Source organism: Talpa europaea (genome assembly GCF_964194135.1).
Source record: "Talpa europaea genome assembly, chromosome: 8".
Taxonomy (NCBI): Eukaryota; Metazoa; Chordata; class Mammalia; order Eulipotyphla; family Talpidae; genus Talpa; species Talpa europaea.
The window spans coordinates 23,728,187-23,751,153 of record NC_140075.1 but is presented as its reverse complement, the minus strand read 5'-3'; the positions used below and the strand labels follow the sequence as shown (position 1 = coordinate 23,751,153).

General features: G+C 60.8%; 2 protein-coding genes across 2 annotated transcripts; both read left to right on the top strand.

The window, feature by feature from the left end:
• Positions 1–2,187: 2,187 nt before the first annotated feature.
• CSK (C-terminal Src kinase) lies at positions 2,188–6,617 on the top strand (the record flags this gene model as incomplete). Its single annotated transcript, XM_084240121.1, has 11 exons — positions 2,188–2,355; positions 2,456–2,568; positions 2,911–3,130; positions 3,913–4,006; positions 4,184–4,249; positions 4,327–4,426; positions 4,515–4,605; positions 5,048–5,121; positions 5,207–5,402; positions 5,510–5,596; positions 5,839–6,617. The coding sequence occupies 11 exons, from the start codon at positions 2,188–2,190 to the stop codon at positions 6,019–6,021; spliced, it is 1,392 nt and encodes a 463-aa protein (XP_084096247.1). The 3' UTR covers positions 6,022–6,617.
• Positions 6,618–12,595: 5,978 nt separating this feature from the next.
• LMAN1L (lectin, mannose binding 1 like) lies at positions 12,596–22,781 on the top strand (the record flags this gene model as incomplete). Its single annotated transcript, XM_084240120.1, has 13 exons — positions 12,596–12,773; positions 14,467–14,621; positions 14,736–14,843; positions 14,928–14,986; positions 16,474–16,573; positions 16,939–17,059; positions 17,795–17,850; positions 18,401–18,533; positions 18,768–18,919; positions 19,856–19,923; positions 20,734–20,857; positions 21,484–21,611; positions 22,649–22,781. 13 exons carry the CDS (start codon positions 12,596–12,598, stop codon positions 22,779–22,781), a joined length of 1,515 nt encoding a protein of 504 aa, XP_084096246.1.
• Positions 22,782–22,967: the final 186 nt, after the last annotated feature.

Here is a 22,967-nt window from a genome sequence, read left to right as displayed (position 1 = left end):
CCTCCTTGGGCCCCGGTCTCCATGTCTGGACACAGGTGGACAGGCTGGCCTCTGGGGACAGGACGTGCCGTGTGTTCTGGGAGGAAGGGAAGCCCTTTTGTCCTGGGGAGAGGATGGGGTGCATGCCAGACCCTGCGCCAAACACTTCCCTTTCTGGGGTCTCTCTACTCCTTCCACGGCCCATTGCTGGGGCCGGTGCTGTCCCCACCTTTCGGGGTAAGGAGGTCAGGTCACTTGCCCGTATTGCCCACTGGACAGAGCCAAGTCTGCCTCACTGTGGCAGCGGGAGTGAAGCCTAGAATCGGTGGTGGTTCCCAGCTCCTCTAGTCCCCAGTGCAGACTCTCCCCACTGATGCCCCCCCAGGCCCCGCAGAAGCAAACCCTGGTTCCCCACATTGGTATGGGAGCCCCTGTCACCCTGCAAGTTTCATGCCAGGCAGGCCCACCAAAACCTGCAGCAGACCGACACCATGCTCTGGGGTAGACTCTGGAAACTTGGGGTCTTGGCACCCTAGGTGGGCAGAGTGTCTCCCAGCCTCCCCTCACCTTGGGCCTTCCAGCTGTCTGTGTTCTCGCGACTATGCCTACCTCTGCCCCAGCAACTTGCTCAGGCTATCCCGACAACCCTCTACCTTCAGTCTTCAGGGCTCGGCCTCAGTGCTCCCTCCTCCAGGAAGCCCACCTAAGCTCTGCCGTCCTTGCTCGCCTCACTCTTTTAGGCCCTTGCTCTCAAATGTCTTCTCCCACTGCTTGGCCTGGGGTATGTGGTAATGTCTGCGGCTGTCAAGCCAGTCCCCAGACCTCATCATCCTGTCAAGTGATCCTGGGGATGAAGTGCAGGGAATTTCTCTTCCAAATCTGTGACCGTGGAGAAGTCACTGACATTGTGTCAACCTCAGTTTCTTCATCTGTTAAACAAAAACATTAATCCAGCCTGCTGATTCCTTAGTCCAGGGTGATACTGGTGGTTGGCTGGCTGATCTCAAGGGGGGCTGTGGGCCGGGGTAGCTTTTGGCAGGGGTGCGGGGGTGGCCAGCTCTATGGAAGTAGACATGCACGGGAAAGTGCACTGATCATAAGGGTTCAGCTCGGCAGGTTGCCAGAGGGGCTCCCCAACCCCTCCCAGTAGCCCAAGGGTGATCATCTCTTCACCACGGCTTCAGCCAGGCTTGGAGCTTCACACCAGTGGACTCACGCGGCCTGCACTGCTCTGTGTGGCTCCTTTCTCAGTGTTGTCTGAGACGCGTCGGTGCCGTCTCCTACCCCAGTGGCGCGTCCACCCCGCGTGGCGGGCTGTTCTGCACACAGCAGCCGTCTGCCTCCCGCAGGCGCAGCCAGCTCCAGTCTGAGCATCATGATGGGTGCCCCGGGGGTGCTCTCCTGCTCATGCCGGTTTCTCTTGGGTGTGTGCAGAGAGAGGGGTGACCGGGTGGAGGGGTCGGTATGTGTTTGATCTTGGCTGCGTTGCCTGGGCCAGATTCTGTGGGAGAGGGAGTGAAGAGGCCCACAAAGCACGAGTGACCGCAGCACCTCCGAGTCGCGGAGCTGCTCTGGGATCCCTTTCCACGCTCACCCCCGAGCATCCTTCACCCCTGTTCTCCCTTCTGTTGGCCTGGAAGATCCCCTCTGAGCGCAGGGTTGGTGGCCCCTCTATTTGTGAGGGCCTCCTCCCCTCCGTGGCGCCCTCAGACAAGAGAATCTCCCTGGCTCCTACTCCAGCCCTACAAGCCCTTGGCATCTGCTCACATCGCCGTGGGAAGGAGTGGGGTCTCGGTGGCTTGGGGAGCCATCTTGCCTCCTTCCTGATCTTCCCACAGCTCTCATGGTACCAAGTGACAGGTCGGCCTTCCTGTGACACGGGGACGCCAGATCTTCTGAGAAGATGTCAGCGATACAGGTACCGCCAGGGCGGGCGTCTCGGGCAACACCCCCAGGGGTGCCGAGCTCGAGAGCGTGCTGGAGCTCAGATGGCTCCACTCCCCCCTTTCCCTGCCGGCTGTCCCGGCCCGGGCTCTGAGCAGGGTAGAGCTCCAGCTGCACTGTCAGAGGCAGGCCCCTGCCTGGGAGCCCAGGTCTGAGTCAGTAAGGGGATCTCCGCTGCAGAGACCCCGAGTTCTCAGGAGGTGGGCACTTCACCCAGGCTCTCCGAGGCCACCAAGAGGCTGCGGCCTTGGGGTGTGTGGACAGATGGGTGGAGAGGGGCCCCGGGCTGCACCCACCCACCCGTCACCTGCCCCGCAGGCCGCCTGGCCGTCCGGTACAGAATGCATTGCCAAGTACAATTTCCACGGCACTGCAGAGCAGGATCTTCCCTTCTGCAAAGGAGATGTGCTCACCATTGTGGCTGTCACCAAGGTAACCAGGGACCTGATGCCCCCACCCTTCCCCGCTCTGGGTCCTGCTTCCCCTGCCAGGGAAGATGGAGCTAAGCGCACGTCTGCTCTGCCCTCTCCAGGACCCCAACTGGTACAAAGCCAAGAATAAGGTGGGCCGTGAGGGCATCATCCCCGCCAACTACGTCCAGAAACGTGAGGGTGTGAAGGCGGGCACCAAACTCAGCCTCATGCCGTGAGTACTCGAGGAGGGGCCGGGGCTGGGGAGGAAGGCAGATGAGGAGTCCTGGGCCCCCCAGGAGAGAAGCAGGAAAACAGGGGTTCCCGAGTAGGTGGCTGGACTGTCTAGAAGAGCTTGTCCACCTGAGGGGAAGGGCGTGAGTTGAGTGCTGGCCCCCGAGGAGAACGGGGTTAGGAGGGTGGATGGAAGGAGGCCAGGGAACCCCAAGACAGATGCCATTGCCCGCCTGCGCCAGTGAGCTGAGGAGGGGCCTTCAGAGCGTGGAGCCCGGCCGCTGTCTGGGGAGGCGGGGTCAGGACCCTGGGGCCACCGTGACCCCTGGCCTGTCGTCCTCAGCTGGTTCCACGGCAAGATCACGCGAGAGCAGGCAGAGCGGCTTCTGTGCCCACCAGAGACAGGCCTGTTTCTGGTGCGAGAGAGCACCAACTACCCCGGGGACTACACGCTGTGCGTGAGCTGCGAAGGCAAGGTGGAGCACTACCGCATCATGTACCACTCCAGCAAGCTCAGCATCGACGAGGAGGTGTACTTCGAGAACCTCATGCAGCTGGTGGAGGTGAGCCGGGCGTCCTCCGTGAGCCAGGCCTCCTCCCTCAGCGGCGCGTCTGCTGCTACTCTGAGCCCACAGTGTCGCCTCAGGGAGGGTGGCTCTCCCCTATTTCACAGGCCAGGAAATGGAGGTTCAGAGCAGTTGGGACCCACCCGAGGTCACACAGCTATAAATTGCAGGTGCCAGGACTAGAACTTGTCTGACCTCAGAAGTGTACATCCAAGCGCGTAAGCTTCACTTCATGAGCTGCGCTTCGACGACCGGGTTCCCTGGGCTCCTGTACCTGCGCAGCTGTGTCCTCATTTCCCTGCAGTTCTCGGGGCCAGCTCTGCCAGCCCTGGCATACCGGGCATCTGGCAGCCTCCTGGATGCCTCCCGTACACCCACACACGCTCTCACCTTCTCCGCCTGCTGACCTGGCGTAGCCTGTGGCAGGGAGGGTCCTGGGCATAACTGGCTGGAGGCTGGTATCTACAGTGATCCAGGGCTTGCCCTCTACCCTGGCATGCCTGTGAGGCCCAGAGTGGTAGCAACAACCTGGTGTCCTTCCAGCACCCTGGGGTGGCATGGGAAGTGGGCCAAGTGTCTGAATCCGCAGCCTCTTTGGCAGTTGTTGGGTCAGAAGTAGGAAGCCGTGCCTCCCCACCCACGGCAGCGCCGGCCTGGGTGGTGCCATCCTCTACTGCCCTCTGGTGGCCAGGCCTGGGGGGTGCATGTGCAGGGCTAAGGGGCGCCCAGACTGGCTCTGAGCCCCTAGACTGGCTCTGAGCGCCCGCCTCCCTCGCCAGCACTACACCTCGGATGCGGACGGACTCTGCACTCGCCTCATCAAACCAAAGGTCATGGAGGGCACGGTGGCCGCCCAGGACGAGTTCTTACGTGGTGAGCACCCGCCTGCACCCCCTTTTCATTCACCTGTTTCCTCCTCCTGCCGGGCTTCCTCGGTGTCCCCATGCCAGAGGCCCCGGAGGCCTCCGGAGAGCCCCACACGCTCCATTCCAGTCGGCCTCTGTCACCCCTGCTCTGGCTTCAACAGCCTCATTACCCTCCCACCCCCAGGCGGCTGGGCGTTGAATATGAAGGACCTGAAGCTGCTGCAGACCATCGGGAAGGGGGAGTTTGGAGGTGAGTGGAAGGAGTGGGTACCCTGGGAGGGGCTGAGGGACATGGGGGACCCGTCACACCCACACTCTCTCTGCCAGACGTGATGCTGGGTGATTACCGAGGGAACAAAGTCGCTGTCAAGTGCATTAAGAATGACGCCACCGCCCAGGCCTTCCTGGCTGAAGCCTCGGTCATGACGTGAGTTGGGGCGCGGGTGGGCGTGGTGGGTGCCTCTGCCAGCAGGGGAGGGGACTTGGCCCTCTCTGACCACCCCGTCCTGCCCCAGGCAACTGCGGCACAGCAACCTGGTGCAGCTGCTGGGTGTGATCCTGGAGGAGAAGAGCGGGCTCTACATCGTCACTGAGTACATGGCCAAGGTGTGTGCCTGCCCCCCGCCCTCCCCCACGCTGGGGCCGAGCGCTTGCACGCGGGCACCCCAGGGCCCCGAGCCCTCCCTGCGCCCTGGGCCTCTTGCCAAGTGAGGTCTAAATTCACCAGGGATAGTCCTTGGTCCTGGCTCATGGGTCACTCTGGCCTTGGAGAAGTCACATCAGCTCCCTTACTCTCCGCTTCCTCGACTGAGAAATGGAGAAAATTGCAAAGGTTATCTCAGAGCTGTGTGAGGACGAGGAGGCAGTCCCGGGAACACGCTGGGCAGTGTCCAGCATGGAGGCTCTAGCCTTCGTGCGCAAGAGAGGTCCTGAGCCCTCCCCGCGCCCCTCGCGCCACCCTTGGGTGGCATGGTGTGCTCAGCCCGGGCTCACTGTTCCCGGGGGCTGGAGGGCAGGTCTGACCTGTGGTCTGTCTGTCTCGCCCCAGGGGAGCCTGGTGGATTATCTGCGGTCGCGGGGTCGGTCGGTGCTGGGCGGAGACTGTCTCCTCAAGTTCTCGCTGTGAGTGAAGCAGCCCCGGGGGTGGGGGGGCCCCACCCTTCAAAAGGAGCCCCAACTGAGGCGACCTTGGCTGGCTCATCCCCAGAGATGTCTGTGAGGCCATGGAATACCTGGAGGGCAACAACTTCGTGCACCGGGACCTGGCTGCCCGAAACGTGCTGGTGTCCGAGGACAACGTGGCCAAGGTCAGTGACTTTGGCCTCACCAAGGAAGCCTCCAGCACCCAGGACACGGGCAAGCTGCCGGTCAAGTGGACAGCCCCCGAGGCCTTGAGAGAGAAGGTGGGTGGGCCTCCCTCCAGGACTTGAGCAGCGGTGGATGGGGGTCCAGGGTCACCGCCACCCCAGATTCCCAGGATCTGACACCGCCTCTCCCATCCCCACGGCAGAAATTCTCCACCAAGTCTGATGTGTGGAGTTTTGGAATCCTCCTCTGGGAAATCTACTCCTTTGGGCGAGTGCCTTATCCAAGAATTGTAAGTGTGGGCTCTGGGGCCCCACAGGCACGAGAGCGGGGAAGGCTGGCAGGGGTGGGCTTCTCTGCCTGCGCCTCAGTCCCGGGCCTGGAAGTCGCAGCCCTGCCCTGGAGCTTCCAGGCCTCTTGCTGGAGCAGGGTCTGCAGCAGAGCCAAAGGGGAGCCTGAGGGGGGATGCCGAGGACGGGTCCCCTCTAGCTGGGGGCCCCGTCCCCACTCACATCGCCCCCCCCCCCCCCGTAGCCCCTGAAGGACGTCGTCCCTCGGGTGGAGAAGGGCTACAAGATGGACGCCCCCGACGGGTGCCCACCCGCGGTCTACGACGTCATGAAGAACTGCTGGCATCTGGACGCCGCCACGCGGCCCTCCTTCCTGCAGCTGCGGGAGCAGCTGGAGCACATCAAGACGCACGAGCTGCACCTGTGACCGCGGCCGCAGGGACTGGCCCGGACAGACTGTGGACCTGGTGCCTGCGCTGGGGCTCTGTGCTCCGTCCCAGCCCGTGCCCCCTCCGGCCCCCGGGGGCCCCACCCAGGCCTGGCAGCTTCTTACGGACCCACCGAAGGGCCTGAAGGGAGGAGGCCGAGGAGCGGAAGGCGGACGCCCCACGTGGCCAGGCTGCTCCGGCCTCCCTTCTCACCTTCTTAGAGTTTTATTCCTTTCCTTTTTTGAGATTTTTTTCCGCGTGTTTATTTTTTATGATTTTTCAAGATAAGGAGAAAGAAAATACCCTGCAAATGGGCATTTTACAAGAAGTACGAATCTTATTTTTCCTGCCCTGCCCATGAGGGTTGGGGAGGCCAGGCCCCTCTCTAGGGACCCATCGCCCCAGCCTTGTTCCCCATTCCGTGTTCGTGTCCCGTGTCGCCTCGGTCGCCCCGTGTTTGCGCTTGACCGTGCTGCACTGTTTGCATGCGCCCGGGCAGACGTCTGTCAGGGGCTTGGAGCTCGTGTCCGCTGCCGCCCGCCCACCTGCCTTGTGAGATGGACCCGTAATAAACCACTCCGTGAGGACACCGCTGCCCGGCCTCGGCGCTTCCTCCGCCGAGCCCGCCAGTCCCGCCCAGCTCCTCATCCCTGTCCATCTTGTCCATCCCCCTGTCTCTGTGAGTGGGGCTGTGCTTCCCTGTGAGTGGGGCGGGGCGGGGAGCACGGCCGGGAGGTGTGACCGCCGCTTTGTGTCAGCTGCACGAGCGAGTGTCCTGTGTCTGCCATGGGGAGCGCCCACTGCCCGCCCTCCTCTGTCCTGCTGCCACCCAGCCTGGGCCCTGGACCCTCCAGGCTCCGGGGCCCCTACTGCAGGGTATGCCTGGCGGGGTCCTGGCCGCCTCTTCTGCCGGATTGTTCAGGCTGCAGTACCGGAGGGCTGGAGCCAAGGACTGTTGAGTTTGCCAAGCGCGGCCAGATGGAGCCGGGGATCCCCCGATGGAGGAGGATAAACATGTGCTTCAAGAAGATGCGGGGCCTGGAGCCGGGGGTGGGACAGTGGACAGGGAGGCTGCAAGCAGCTCGCTGTGTCACTGTTCACCTGAGATGTGGTGGCGCAGCCCCATCCCCACCCCAGCCGGGCCTGGCTCCTTGCCTTAGTGGACCGGGCAGAGGTGCAATTGCCCAGGGGCGAGCCTCCCTCCCTCCACCTTGGGGGGCACAGATGGAGATGACCAGCCATGGCATCTCTCCAAGGGTGGTAGGCGGGGCCTCCAGGGATTGGGGGTGGGGGATGCCCTCTTCACTAAGGCAGGCGGCTGGGGCTCCCTGTGTCCAGTTAGGCCTTTGACCCTTCCTCTCCCAACCAGTGGGGCCCGCGGTCCAGAGAGTCGTGACTTTGCAGTGTGCCTCCCTGGCCCGCGCGGCCGCCCCCTTACCTCCAGTCATCCTCTGCGCACGGCCAGTCTCAGTGTTCTAAAACCACGTCACTCCACGACAAGTATTTAAATACTTGCAGTGTGTGAGAACCAGAGTTAAATTGAGCAAAACAAACCCTGTGCAGTTCACAGCTGGGAAGACATCACACAGACCGTTACAAACTGATACGTCCCATGGAAGAAGCCTCTGTGACGTGGGACTTGTCTATAGATCAGGGAGGACTTCCTGGACGGGGCAGCCTGTAAGCTGGGGCTGGAAGAACAAACAGGGATACGAGGGGTGGGTAAAGGCTGGGGAGAGATGCTGAGACTGGAGGGAGGCAGCTTGCTCCAAGGTCTTCCAGGAAACCACCGAGAGTACCGCGCGCCCAAAGCTGAGGAGGGAGGCAGCACCAGAGAGGGGAGGCTGTGGCATCTGACTTGTCACACAGCCGGGGAGCCAGTGCCTGGTTCTGAGCGTGAAGGTGATATGTCAGGGACTGTTTAAATGACCACCTAGTAATAGAGGTGGGTGGGCAGCTCAGGGAGGACGAACCCGTGAGAGGAGTCTCTGCCTCTGGACAGACTCCAGAGGGAGGTTAGGCAAAGCCGAGGGAGCGTGAGTGTGAATTTGGCAGGAGGAAAGAGCAGAGTCATAGCCACGCCTGATGCAGGAGCGGGGAGGCGGGTGCCCCTGGGGGAGCCAGAAGAGGCTGTGCTCAGGAGGAAGTAGCCTGCATTCTGATAAGGCCTGTTGGGTTTTTAGTGCCTTTGAAGCTGTCAAGAGGCCTTAAGTGATTGGAGCGCAGAGGCCGGAGAGGGAAGTGGGAGAGTTATCTGCAGAGGGCCCCGGCCTGAAGCCAGGACCGCGAGGTGATACAGCAGCTACGGCCCTGGGAGGACATGTCCAGGGCCAGTGCTGGAGGAGCTCAGTACTCAAACGTCCAGAAGTGGATGGCCACTAGCTAGGTGTGGGGGGGACAGAAGAAGCCCGCCCGCAGAGGCCGAGAGGAGACGAGGGAGGAGCCGGCAGCTCCTTGCCTCCCAGCAGACAGGGAGGGAGACTGAGTCAGCTGAGGTGTCAGCCCCCAGGAGTGGTCACCGAGGACGTCAGGAAGACCTGAGTTTGATGGGGTCAGATTCCAGATTACAACAGCTAGAGGAGGGCGCCAGCATCGCAGGGAGGCCCACAAATGAGGGAGGGAGCTGTAGTGCCAAGCAGAGAGGAAAACTTACGACTAGAAGCTTGAGCAAATTTGGCAAAGGCAAAGACATTGACCGTTTTCGGGGTCCAGTAGAAGAGGAAGGCAGCAAATCAGGTGTGCGGATGGGGCGCTGGAAGGTGGTCTGAAGGGTGCCGGAGCAGAGGGTGAATGTGATGGACCTGGAGAAACTGCAGACTCTGGGGCCTTGTGTTTAACCCCAGGCAGGGTGGTTGAGTGCTGCTGTTCGCGTGTGCTGCCCTCTGAGCTATACCTTGCCAGCGCCCGTGCCCAGGCTGCCCAGCTGACTTCCCACGTGCAGGGGTGGGGCACTAGCTCGTCCGAGTTGACGGGTTCAGAAGCCTGCAAGGGTGCCGTGCCCCAGGAAGCGCCATAGCAGAACTGTTCGAGGTGTGAGGTGGGAGCCGGAACCGAGGGGCAGGATCCTGCAGTTTTTTCCACCTGATAGTCTGTGAGTGCCCCCGGCCCCACTCCTCAGGACTCCCCTCTCCCTTCCTTGGCCTAGGCTTTTGGTTTTCTCATCCCTCCCTCCTGCTCTGTGCTGGCCACTGACTCACCACAGATGAGCAAGACGGTTCCCACCTCCAAGGAGCTCACAGACTGCTGGGGCAACCTGCACAGGGCTCAAGTTGGTATCCAGAAATCTGGTGGGCCTCACCCCCAGTAGCCCATGAGGCAGAGGCGGGAGGAGGCTCAGGTATCTTCTCAGACACTTGCAGGACAGTGGGGACGGAGAGAGCAAGGGTGCTCGCTGCCTGGGCAAAGGTGGTGATGTGTGACCGTGTGAGATGTGACCGTGGTGAGGTGTGACCGTGGAGAGGTGTGACCGTGGTGAGGTGTGACCTTGGTGAGGTGTGACCGTGGAGAGGTGTGACCGTGGTGAGGTGTGACCGTGGAGAGGTGTGACCGTGGAGAGGTGTGACTGGTGAGGTGTGACCGTGGCGAGGTGTGACCGTGGTGAGGTGTGACTGCCTGTTGAGGTGCTTAGGTGTGGCGGATCTCAAGTGCCAAGGGGTGTGGTTTGGTAGCAAGATGAGAGAGGAAGCAGGGCCTGGAGCCCAGGAAGTATTTACCTTTGCTCAAGGATCACTGGGAGCAGGGGAAAGGCTTAGGACAGAGTAGTAATATGGTCCGATTCTAAAAAGATCATTCTGGCTGCAATCATTCTGGCCTAGTTGGAGGTGTCCAAATAGCAGACAGGGAGGCTGCAGTGGGCCAAGCGGGAGGGAAATGCTCGTAGCCCGGGCTTGGGCAGCTGGGAGGAGGTGGGGGAGAGAACCGCTGGGCTGAGAGCGCCGTGCGGGGTCCTCTTCTGAGGACAAGAGACGGGCGCTCTCACCCCGGCCAGCACTTACAGATACACACTCTGTCCGTCCCACAGATAGGCGAGCTTGAAGAAGCAGGTACACAGCGTGAGCTTGCTGGCAGCTGATAAGGGGAGGAGGCAGAGGAAGGAATCTAGGGGGATTCCAGTTGCAGCTTTGAAAAAGTGGGAAGTGCTGTCCCTGAACCCCAAGCGAGGAGTTTGGGACATTTATCAGGGGACCTTTGTGACGTCGGAGCAGAGTTGAGCCTGCAGAGTTAGGCCTGCACGGAAATGGTGTTGGAGCCTATGGGTATGGCCAGCCTGCCACTGCCATGCACAGGGAGCGTGAGGGAGATTGAGCCCTAGGAGCCAGCATCTGGGGCTGCAAGGGAGAGCCTCGAGCCAAGGCAGAGAAACAGCCAGTGGGCAGGGGAGAAGCAGGGGTCCTCTGGGCAGAAGTGGGGGGGGGGTGGTCTCAGAGCTCAGGACAGGCAGGGGGCAGGATGGCTACAGCACAACTGGCGCAGAGAACAGGGGTCACGGTCAGGCCTTCCTAGGGCCACGCTGGCCTGGAGGGGTGAGGGGGAAGAGAGGCAACAGGCCCAGGGAGAGGCCCGCTTTTCCACATCTTGTTCGTGAAGGGGCCTCTGGGAGAACCAGTGGAGGGAGCTGCGGGCTTAGTGTTGAGAAATGAAGTCTTTTTTTTTTAAGATTTTATTTATACAAGAGCTGGGGTACAGGCCATATGTGTGGGAGGGTGAGAAGATTCACCAGAGACAGAGCGGGGAACAGAACAGGCAGACTGATGAAACACACTGCTGAGGGGAGCAGTGGGCAAGACAGGAGAGGTCTGCTCACCATGTGGGTTACTCCGAGCCTGCGGGGATCGAACCAGTGCTGCAGAGGCTGCGGACAGCTTCACAGTGCTGTGCTCAACCACCTGCACCACCAGAGAGGCCCTGAGAAATGAAGTCTTTCAGCGCATCCTAAATTTTTCCATTTCCAACCTTGATTTGATTTGATTTGATTTGATATATTTTTACATCATTTTTCATTTTTGCACCATGTATGCATCTTCATCTTGCATCTTTCATCTTGCATCTTCATATGCATCTTCATATAATTCCCACCCCCCTTGTTTTGATCCTATTCCCTTCTCTCCCTGCTGTAGTGTGTCTCTGGTTTATAGTTACTTGTTGATTTTGATTTTTACTTTATTATAATTAGTCTTTTTCCTGGTCCCTTATTTAGGTTATCTAAATTCCTGCTATGAGTGAGACCATCCGGTATTTTTCTTTTTCTTTCTGGTTTATTTCGCTGAGCATGATCCCTTCCATGGAAAGGTGTGTGGAGATTCCTCAACCTGCTAAAGATGGAGCTTCCATATGATCCAGCAATTCCACTCCTAGGTATTTACCCAAAGGACACAGAAACATTCATTCCAAAGGGCACCTGCACCCCTATGTTTATAGCAGCACTGTTTACAATAGCTAAGCTTTGGAAACAGCCCAAATGCCCAAAAATAGATGACTGGATCAAGAAGATGTGATACATACATATATTATATACAATGGAATATTACTCAGCAATCAAAAAAGATAAACTCATCCAACCTTGATTTTAATTAACTTGTAGTGCTCCACTAACTTAATCCTGCTGGAGACTTACAAGCACAGTAAAACCTCAGTCATCCAGAATTCTTGGCAAAGGAGCCACTCGAACACCAGCATTTATTTGGATGAAAATATTTGAAATATAGGACTTCTTACTTCAGTAAAGCTTTTTATTATGGAAATTATAAAGCATACACAAGTAGAGGAGGATAATGCACCCCTGCCCTCACCATCCAACGGTAGCAGTTACCACCTCAAAGCCAGTCCCAAACCATCTACACCCAATCCCCCAAACTCTGGGCTGTTTGGAAGCAAATCCTAGGCATTCTAGCAACTTGTCCATAAAACTTCAGCTTTTTCTCCAAAAGAGGAGCATTTAAAACCCATTGCCACAATACCATATTACTCCGAAAAATATCAATAATTCCTTAATTTGATCAAATGTCCATTGTTCAAATTTCCCCAATTTTCTCAATTTCCCCCCAACTTGGTAAAAATTTAGCCCCAGCCAAGGCTTGCACGTCTCACTGCTGTGCCCCGCCCCTCAGGGTTCCCATCCCTTTTCTCACATGTTGGGAGAAACACGTTGCTTGGAGGCAGGAGTGTTGGGACATAGGGGAGCACTGAGCGCCCTAGGAGCGTGCCAGGGATGGATGGGTGGGTGGCGGCCAGACAGCCCGTCTGCAGGCCGGCTAGCATCTTTGGGAAGGAGGCAGGATGTGGAGGCCCGTTTGGAGCGGGCCCACAGCCGCTGGGGCTGAGGGAGGGTTGGGGGGGGGCCTGTGTGAACAGGAGAGGAGCTCAGGTTCATGCTGCCCTGAGCGGGGGCGGGGCCCAGGCCTGGAGTCAGGTTGGGAAGGAACAGGATGTCTGTGCGGGGAGGGAGGCAGAGGACAGTGCCAAAGACCTGCTCCTGGCAGATCCCCAGCGCCTCCCCACCCGCCCAGTCCCCAGAGGCCCTCCCTAGCCTCCCAGCTACAGATCCACGGGGGCTGGACTCCAGATCCCTTCACCATGCCACTCGTGGTCAGTGGCTCTGATCTCTTGCTCTGCCTCCTCCTCCTGCTCCTGCCCCCCCACAACTCTGAGAGGGACCGTCCTCCTCAGCGAAGGTTCGAGTACAAGTTCAGTTTCAAAGGACCAAGACTGGCATTGCCTGGGGCTGGAATACCTTTCTGGAGCCATCACGGAGGTGAGGGATTGGGGGGGGGGGCAGCCATGCCCGGGGGCCGGAGGGGCTGGAGGGAACCCTCTGGGTGGCTGTGATGTGGGGAGGGGGCCAGGCTCTGCCCAAGAAGGCACCAGGCCTGACAGGCAGTCCCAGGGGCCCCAAAGCCCTTCCCAGGCTTGCTTCCCAATCCACACCCACCGGCCTCAGTTTCTCCTCTCTGCCGCTTTCCTTCTCTGCCCTGGGACTTCTTCTCTCTTTTCCTTTTGGCTCTCCTTGGACCCCCTCCATGTCCTCTATCTCTTGGACGGATGGACACACACACATGCCCCTGGGGGGCCAGCCCACGCCTCCACTCTCCTGGCTCCGTGCCGGGGGCTTGTGGTTCTCCATGCGAACAGGGGGCTGCGGGGAGGCAGCATCCTCTTGGCCAGCTGTTTCACCAGCGAGGGCACCAACCCTCCCCCAGATGTGTGCTGGGAGGAAGCAGGTGTAAGAACATCTTAGCCACAAAGAGGCTGTCTTCTATTTGAGCTTGTTCAAAAAAGATCTTTGAGGACGTGCAAGGCCCTGTGCCACAGAGAAGAGCTTAACTTCGGAGGAAGAGAACGAGACTTAGGGTTAGCCTCATGGCATGAAATGAGTCCAGGAACATAGCTCACTGCCAAAACACATGCCGTGAGGTCTGCCCACCCTGCAGAGTTGGGTCCCAGACCTGGAGCAGAGCCTCCTAGGGTGCAGAGCAAACAGGGCAGGCCCGCTGTGCATTTCTGTCTCTGAGATGTCAGTTCTGAGAAGTGAGTTCTGAGAAGTGCTGTGATTCCTGGCTGGGACCAGAAAACTATCCCTTTAAGATGGCAGGCTGTGCCAGGTGGGTCTTTAGCCCAGTGGTCCATTAAAGAGTGACGGGAAGTATGCAAGGGAGGGGGCCGTTTCTCAGAGCGCCACGCCAGGCCCTGCCACACGCACCGCCCTGGGTCTTGCTAAGTCTGGGGTTTCATAGGCCATGTTTGAGGACCGACGTCTTCTGCAAGATCACAGTGATATGCTCGTGATCCTTTCATTCATGCATCCTTTAATTAGACGCCCACGCCCCTGCCCCTCTGTGCCAGCCAGAGACACAGCCTGAGTCAGACTTAGGGGCGATGAGGACCAATGACCAGCCCTCAGAAGGCCGAGCGCCCCGTGTTGTAGACACCGGCAGCCTCGTCTCCTGCAAGTGGCTTAGGTGGAGGAGGTGGTGGCTGCCAAGGTCCCCAGGACTGCCAGACGGGCAGCCGCTGAGATCCCGCCCCCAGCCCTGGCCTTTGCGGAGCAAACAGACTGGGTGAGCAATCTCCAGAACGTCCTGGCAGGGACTGGCTCCAGACCAGGTTCCAGGCTGGCAGGTCGGAGGGGTGGGGAGCCAAAGAGGTGGAGGCCCGGATCGCATTCCCCTGGGTCCTGCCAAGTTTGCCTCAGTTTCTCTCCCCTTCTCCCTCCACCCAGCATTACTGCAGTGAGAGTTCTCACGTCCTTCCTCACAGCCCTGCGGGCCCCCCCTGGTTTTCATGGTGTCCTCACCTTAGAACGCCCAGGTCCCTCCACCAGGAAGCCCCCAGCCTCCTGTGGCCACGCTGGAGCGTCCCTCCGCACAGCACCCTTCCCAGGCCCTGAGCCTCCACGCGGCCGTGGGGGTGACGGTGGGGCCCGTGCCCTGAGGTGCCCTGGTCCACAGATGCCATCCCAGGCCTGGAGGAAGTGCGGCTGGCCCCGTCTCTGCGGGACCGGAGCGGCGCCGTGTGGAGCAGGGCACCTGTCCCCTTCTCTGCCTGGGAGGTGCAGGTGCAGATGCGGGTGACAGGGCCGGGGCGCCGGGGTGCCCGGGGCATGGTGAGTGACCTCCACCGAGGCCTGACAGAGGGGGAGAGTCAGGGAGGTGGGTGATAAGCCTGGGATTCTGGTGTCCTACAGGGGCCCCCCAACTGAGCAGCTGGGGACCCACAGGTTGTATGGTACACCCGGGACAGGGGCCAAGTAAACTTCGGCCTGGGAGGTCAGGCCTCATGGGATGGCGTAGGGATCCTGTTCGACTCCTCAGCTGAGAATACCCTGGTGAGTACTGCCTCCCGCTGGCCTCCACCCACACCCTCATGCTCCCCTACGCCCCTGCTCAGGCTGCTTGTCACCCCCATACAGAACAGCCCTGCCATCCGCGTGCTGGCCAGTGATGGACACACCCTCGCCCAGTCACTCGGGTAAGGGCCCTCCCTGCTCCACTCCTGAGCTGTAAGGGGCTCTGCAGCTACCCCATATCCCCCCATGCGCCCCCACACCTTCCCACGGCCCCCCACGCCCCTGCCTCTGCTGGGCCTCTGACAGGGCGCCTCCCTCCCAGGGCTGTGCCTGCCATGCTGGCCTCGCATCTGGGCTAACAGCTACTTCTCCCCACCCCACACCCTTCCACTCAGTCCCAGCTCTGCCTCCTCCAGGCAGAGACCTGGGTTTGCTGACTCTTCCTAGGCGCCTCCTGCTGGGTCTTCCATTCAGTCAACCCAACAGTCACCCCCCTCCCCGCCCCCCCCCCGCCCCCTGCCAGAGGGCAGGAGTGAAACCACTCAGGGTCGGGCTCAGCTTGTTTTCATTCACATCACCTCATCTGATCCCCAACACGTTTGCGAGGTTGCGATTATTAGTCCCCAACTACAGGTGAAGACATTGAGCCCAGAGAGATGGAGCGATGCGCCCCAGATCACACAGCTGCGGGCAGAGTTGTGATTCGGGCCAGCCTGGCGTTGGAGGCTCTCTGCCCTCCCACGGTGCCAGCTGTCTGCCTGCCAGGCCTTCCCTCTCTCCCAGATGACGTGGCTTCCTCCCCCAGCCCGCCCGCCCCCTCCCCCCAGCTGCCTCCTCAGCGGCCGGGCCAGTCCGGTGTCTCTCAGCAAACATCCCTTCGCTCGAACAATTAAAATAATTGCTAACATTTATGAGCGGAGCTTACTGTGTGCCAGGCACGGTGCCAAGCTCTACAGTCAGTGTCTTCGTTAACCCGCCTAACAGTGTTATGAGGTCATGTCAGTTATTGTGCTCGCTGTGAAGGTGCTGAGACGGGGCTTGTAAAGGTGAGGTAAGGCGCCCACGGTCACACGGCTGGGGGCCGATCGTGGCTGCTCTGGACCGGGCTTCTCCCTGCTCTGCTCTGCTCTGTCCTCTGGGCGGAAGGCGGCGGGTGACAGGCGCTGCCGGGCCGGGCCATCTGCGTGTCTGCGCCTGGAGAGCGCTCTCTGCCTCAGTCCTCTTTTCCCACCGCCCCAGCCCCCGCTGGGCCCGGCCTGTGGCGGAGGGGGCTGCTCGCATTGCCCTTGGCCCCTCGGAGGCCCCCGGGTCCGCCCTGCCCTGCGGCAGCCCAGGCGTGGCGGGCAGAGGAGAAAGAGCAGCGATACCAGAGGCGCGGGGGTCTGAGTTCAGGGGTAAGAGGGGAAGGGACGAACAGTGAGGGACCTGGAGGCAGAACCTCCCCCTGGGGTAGGATCGCAAGGAAGCCCCACCTTTGATTCCATGAATTTCGAGTCCTCCTCCTATCTCTTTACAAGAAGCCAACTGCAGCGAGACCCTGGAGCTAGACCACAGGGACAGGTGCCCTCCCTCGTCACCCAGCGGGGGAGGTGGCACTGCAGGCTGGGCTGGACGGCCCCGCAGCCAGGCCCGGGCCCGCGTGGCCCGGCTGACCTCCAAGTGCCCACAGGGGCGGGGCCAGCCGGGCGCTGGGCTCCTGCCACCAGGACTTCCGGAACCGGCCGCACCCCTTCAGAGCGCGGATCACCTACTGGGGGCAGAGACTGCTCGTGAGTCCTCCCTGCTGCTTTTGTGGGTCCCCTGGAGAAGGTTACAGGGTTCAGAGCTACAGAGGTGCCATGTGGGTGCCCGTGACCCCACAGACCGACGCCTGTGACGCAGCATGGGTCCCCAGCACATGCCGGTTCCCTAACGTGGAACCACCTCCCCACACAGTCCTGACCTGCCCAGACCAGGCAGGTGTGCGGGCGGCTGTGGCTGTGCGGGGCGAGGCCCACACCCCTCCTCTGACACCTGTCCTCCTCTAGGGCCTGGGGGGCCAGAGAGTCAGATGGGGAGGGTACACACCCTGCTGGGTCAGGGCTTACTGGGGGCTCCATCTGCAAGGGGCTCCTTCCCTCTACAACCCCCCAAGGTGTCCTTGAGCAGCGGTCTGACTCCCAGTGACCCAGAGGAGCTCTGTGTCGACGTGGGGCCCCTACTTTTGGCCCCTGGAGGTTTCTTTGGAGTCTCAGCAGCCACCAGCACACTGGCAGGTAAAAGCAGATGAGGGGTACCCAAGGAACCATCCTGAACACGCCTCCCAAGGAAAGCGGGGTGTGAGGCCTGCCCCTCCTCACCCCGTGACCCTGGCAAGCGTACCCTCCGTGGCCTCTGTTACCATCCGAGGGCGCGCCTGCTTTGCAGCGTCACTGAAAGTCTCAACTAGGACAAGACACACAGGGGGCCCTGTAAGTGCCCCCTAGGAGCCGTGGGGAAGTGGGGAGCAGAGACGGTCACGTGGGACAGTCAAGGAGGGGGCGAGGGGGACGTGACTCAGTGGCGAGCCCGCGGAGGAACCCATATCTGAAAACGGGCAGCGCCAGAGGGTGGGAGAACCTGAACGTCAGCGCTCTGGTCTCTAGACTCTGGGCCCTGGGGAGCCATGGGAGGTTTCTGCGGGGGAGACTGGCAAGGTCAGAGTCACGCTGGGGAGCAGGCCGTGCCTCGTTGCTTCTCTGTGACCAGCCCAGGACTGTCCAGCGTTCCCACTCGCCGGGGCCCCCTCTGGCTGCGTGGGGTCAGGCCTCGCAGGCTGTCCGTAAGCCTGCGTGAGCCCCACGCCTTTCCCCTGAAGTGAGCAGGGCGGTGGTTAGAGCTGCCCAGAGCTGCCCACGGCTCTTATCTGCCTGACGCGGATTGGAGCCAGAGGGTGAGGGTCGAGTGAGGGGCTGCTGGCGGCGGGGCTGGGGCCTTAGCTTCCTTCTCCGCCCCCTCCCTCCCCCTTCCAGATGACCATGACGTCCTGTCCTTCCTGACTTTCAGTCTGAGTGAGCCGGGCCCAGAGGTGATGCCAGCCCGGGACCCACCTTGAAGGGAAGGTGGGGGGAGAGAGCCCAGGGCCCTTCTTTCCCAGATGCTTCTGTTCGTCGTGGTGCCAGAGCTGACATGGCGGCTGGTACCTCCACCTGCTCCCGATCTCTGCTCGGGACAGGCCTGGGGCTGGACAGTGCCAGGGGGCAGAGGAGGCCCAGAGCCAGGCCCTGTCCTCAAGGACTTTGCAGGCTGGCTGGAGGCTGCGGGAGCACAGAGGGAGCCTGGGGGGCTGCCTGGAAGAAGCAGCTGGCCAGACAAGGGCGAGGGAGGGCCTGGGGGCCTGAGGAGGGCGGGTGTGGGTGTGGGGTGTGCGGAAGGCAGTGTGCAGTGCGGCGGGCCTGGGAGGATCAAAACTGCAGGTCAAAGGCTGAGCTGCGAGAGAAGCCGCTGGGAGGGTCTGTCCCTGGCTGGGATTGAAGACCGTCAGGAGAGGGACCGGGCCCAGGCACCCTGTGGGAAGGCTGCCTTCTCCCTCAGATCTCCCACAGCTCTCAGTCTGAGTTCTTGTCCTCCCCCTCCAGGCTTTGCCGCAGCCCTTGTTGGAAAAGGAGCAGCTCCGCCTGGCGAGCCGGCTGGAAGGGCTGCGGGCAAGGCTGGCCCTGGGCTCCGAGGAGGACACGATTCCAAAGCTTCATTCTGAAGCCCAGGAAGCGGGTAGGGTCCCGGTGGGCAGGCAGGTGGGCAGAGGCCTGCTTGGGCCTCTGGATCCTCTACCCTTTGGGCCAGGAGTCCTTTAACCAGTAGGGAGGAGGTTAAGGGGCCCTGTCTAAGCACCCCTGGGACGGGTGGTCTGCCAGGTATCTTTACGGGGGGAACCATGCCTTTCTGCCCCCTCTGAGAACCCCCCACACCAGCTAGGAGCCCATCCCAGCTCTACCCTACCCCTAGGGGAAAGGGTCTTCCACCTGGAGGAGACCCTGGGCAGACACAGCCAGATCCTGCAGACGCTCCACGGCCTCTCCGAGCAGCTGGTGCAGGCTGTGGGGAAATGGAAGCAGCAGTTGGGGGCCCCACACCAGATCAGGCCTGGAGAAGCCTGGGTGAGTCACCCCTCGGCATCCCAGGCCCCATCTGCAGGCCCGGAGAGGCAAGCTCCCTGGGCACGCTGTTGGCACCCGTGGGCTCCCTCTGCCCAGAAAGAGGAGCAAGCGCTACAGCTGGGAACTAGCCCCCCAAGATTGGAGGTCACTGGAGGAGGACCTGGCAAACAAAGGAACAGGCGAGGGTAGCTCTGTACGAGCAAGCACTCCAGGAGAGAGCCAGGGACTTGGGTGCAGGTCTGTGGACGAGGGAAGCAGCAGACCAGGAGCAGGTCTGCACGTGCTCCACACGGGGTTCACTGCACACACGGCGTGATTAACGCTCAGGTACCCCAGAGTCCTCGTCTCCTCTCAATGGCCATCCTGGCCTCCCCCAGCGGAGTGATGTCCCAGGGCGGGCCCAGCCTGGGGCCTGACAGCTGAACTCAGTCAAGTCGCTAGATGCTGAACAGAAGGGCTCCCATGGGCTCTGCCGGGTCCCATGAGCCCTCAGGCCAGAGCAGCTGAGGCTGGGCTGCTGGAAGGGGGGGTTGGAGGGGGGGTTGCTGGATGCTGTTGGAGTCGGGGTCTGGACGCTGCTCTCCAAGCCTAGGCGCCCCTCATCCCATTTCCAGGCCCAGATTCCCCACCCCAAAGAGGGGTCCGCCTCTCCTGGGCACCCAGCATGGCAGGGCCCAATCCGAGGGAGGTAGGGAAGCGTGAACTGCCCAGGGCCACTGGGGCGGGGTTGGGGGAATGGGGCAGGGTGAGGTGGGGGAACAGCCATCCTCAGAGAGAGGGAAAACCCAGATGAACAGGGCTCCGGGAACACAGTGTGTCCAAAACGAGGAGGGCCAAGGTCATCCGCTACGGCCTTCTGGAAGGAAGAGGGGGCAATGTCCCTGGGGAAGGTGGTCTTTAGGGTGGGCCCTAGAGAAGAGGCTGGCACTCCTGTAGGACCCTGCCAAGGTCAGCGCCCTGCTCCATGGCCAGCGGACTCTGCTCCAGGACCTCCAGGAGATGAGGTAAGGGAACAGGGCGCTGAGGGGTGTTGGGGCGGGGGACAGGGGAGAACAGCGCCCCTGACTGACTTGCTTCTCCGCCTGAAGATCCTCTCTAAGCCCCTTGCTTCTCTCATTGGCCCCTGAGCACCCAGCGCAGAGCCTGGCGCGTAGGGAGGGGCGGGGGGCAGAGTCACGTTTGCTGAGTTGACCCAAAATTAACTGAATCAAATGAAGTCCTACTTAAAAGCAACCCTCCCCGGGAGACCCCTCCCCAGTGAAATCCCCAGCAGACACCCAAGAAAGTTTAGTAAATGTGAGGCTTCCTTCAGCGACAGTCCCTGGAAAGAGCCTTTGAAGGGGGGGTTCTTGGAAGGAGCACAAGCAGGACGAGGCCCAGGAGGAGGAGTGGCCCCTGACTTCACACCCCTTACCCCAGCACCCCAGTCTAGGCCACTACGCACTTTGGGAACCACCCAAAGAACGCTAGCACCCCAGGGGTGGGAGTCACCGAGATGCCAAGGAAGAGGGCGGCTTCAGGCTGGATGCCGGGGACCTGGCTGACGTGCCCGCGTCCACACGCCTGGGGGGGTACGCTGGGCAGAGGGAGAGGAGGCGCGTGCCCTGGAGGCCAAGAATGGAGACTGAGCCCAGGAGCTGGGGCCGAGGCAGGCAGCTGCAGGGACAGCCTCATCTGAGCTAAAGCGGCCTCGAGATCAGCTGTCTCAAGATCTAAGACGACCAGCCCAGGAAAGGAGGGTGCCCCCCCAGGTGCTGTCCAGGGATTATAAGAGATGGCGCAATCAGAAGGGTAACAACTGTCCCTCCTGCCAGGGACGCAGCTGCCCACATGGCCTCAAGAGCCCATGTCTTCTACTTACCTGTGGGCACCAAGCACCACTTCTTAGAGCTGGCCCAGATCCTGAGCCACCTGCAGAAGGAACTTAGGGGCCCGGTGGTAAGGGGGATTGAAGGGATACGGTGGGGGCTCTGGGTGGACCGCGAGGTGAGGACTCCACCTCCTTCCAGCACATCTGCCATCGCAGGCCCCTCCTGCCATGTCCCTCCCATGCCAGGAGCCCTGGCGAGCACGCCTGTGTGTCTGTGTGCACGCGCACGCACGCAGGGACGCAGACCTCACCTTCTCTCTGCCCTTTCTGCCTTCTGCAGAGTCCCACGGGCTCTCAGTGCCAGAAGGGAGGGCCCTGGGGACCACTTGGTCCAGACCCCTCATTGGGCAGAAAGGAAATGGGAGTGGGCTGTGCCCAAGGTCATTCAGCACTTGGTGGTGGGGCCTGCTCCCCGGATCTGATTCTTTCCTTTGCCCTCCACAACACCCTGTCTGGCTCTCTAACTCTCATCTCTGGAGCCTTTGGTCCCCCAACAACCCAGCCCCAGGCCTCCCCAGCTGCTCCCACAGATGGCGCCATGGGAACTGGGATACAGCAGGCAGCTCGGTGCTCTGCGCCCTCCCCAACACCCTGCATGAGAGCCAGAGTGCCCCAAGCCTGGTAGGGGGAGTCCAGGTCTCCTTCCTCCTCCGGGCAAGAAGCTAACGTAGGACCTTAGACTGTGCCTTTTCAGAAAGCAGCAGCCAAGGGCCCCCGCCCACCAGGCCGGCTCCCAGGGGCCTCCTCGTGCCTGCAGCCTGGCGTCTTCCTCTTCTTCCTGCTCCTCCAGACCGCAGGCTTGTTCTGCTACGTGCACCTCAGGTGGGCCTTCTCGTGGGCACGACATCTCACATCTACCTGGCATCTCTTGCTTCTAGGCCAACGCATCTGATTTGAGAGAAGGGGCACAGAGGCCTAGAGGATGGGGGAGGTCCTGCTTGGCCACCAGCCCACTGGCGAGGAGCAGAGCCCAGGCTAGGACCTATTTTTCTGACAGGCTCTAATTGCCATCTGCTCAGCCATGAGTCCCACCTGAGTCCCGCCCTCACAGAATTCACTCTCTCTGTAAGAAGCTGACAGGTGACTGGCGGCCACACCCTGCACAGGCAGTGCGGTGATGGCAGGAAGCTCAGGAGCTCTGAGAGCACTTGACTCAGTTTGGGGACATCAGGGAATTAGCCTAGAGGGGACACTGGATATGGGTTATCCAGTCAACTAGTTCTCCAGCCTGGCAAGAGAAGGAAAGGTAGGGATGCAGAGGAAACAGCATAGGAAAAAGCACAGAAGCATGGCCAAAGTATATTTTGGAGAGAAACTGGCAAGTTTGGCACCATCAGAGCAAAAGGTGGCGCCAGTTTCTGAAACTGGGCAAAGATAAATGAAAACATGGGGGAGTCACTCTTTCTGCTTGGTATTTGCAAAATGAATGCAACAAATCCAGAAGTAGGGGTGGACTAAGGGTCTCAGAAATGGGACTGGCCGTTCATGTTTGTAAAATTTCAAGACAAGAATCAGTGTGGTCTGCGGGCGCCATGGAAGAGGAGTGAAGGGTGCTGAGCTTTCAAGGCAGAGCAGGAGAGGGGGGCGGCTCCAGGGGAAGAGACAGCAAGGCGCAGATGGATCTGACAGGCTGAGCTGCTGCACCGTGCAGAGTACAGGTGGCTGCGAGACTGCGGTCGCCCGGACAGACGCGAATGCCAGGGGGAAGGCGAGGTCCTAAGGAGGCAGGTGAAGGGGACAGTAGAATGTCCTCGGGCAGAGGAGGTGGTGAGTGGGTGCGGGCAGGTGAGTGTGGGAGCCTGTGCTCAAGGGCCCAGAAGGGAGAGGCCCAAGTAACCTTTTCCTCCTCTCCCTGGCAGCAGGCAGGATCCGGACATGAGCCTTCGGGACTATCTGGCCACATGCCGCCTGCCTCTGAGTTCCACGCCACAGATCACCAGAGCGCTGGGGGCTCTGAGGAGGCAGCCCTTCTCCTCCAGCCTGCGAGCGTGACCCCCCCCCCAGCAAAGCTCTGAAGGAACCCACTTCTCATCACTAGGAAGTGAATGGGGTCTGAGTGTAGGGGTGTGGCCAGTATGCTTGTCCTCTAAGTGCCCAATTCCTAGCCAAACCCAGCTTTTGGAGGGCTCCCATCTTATTAAAGGTGATTTCTGGGCCTCCCTGGTGGCACAAGAGGTT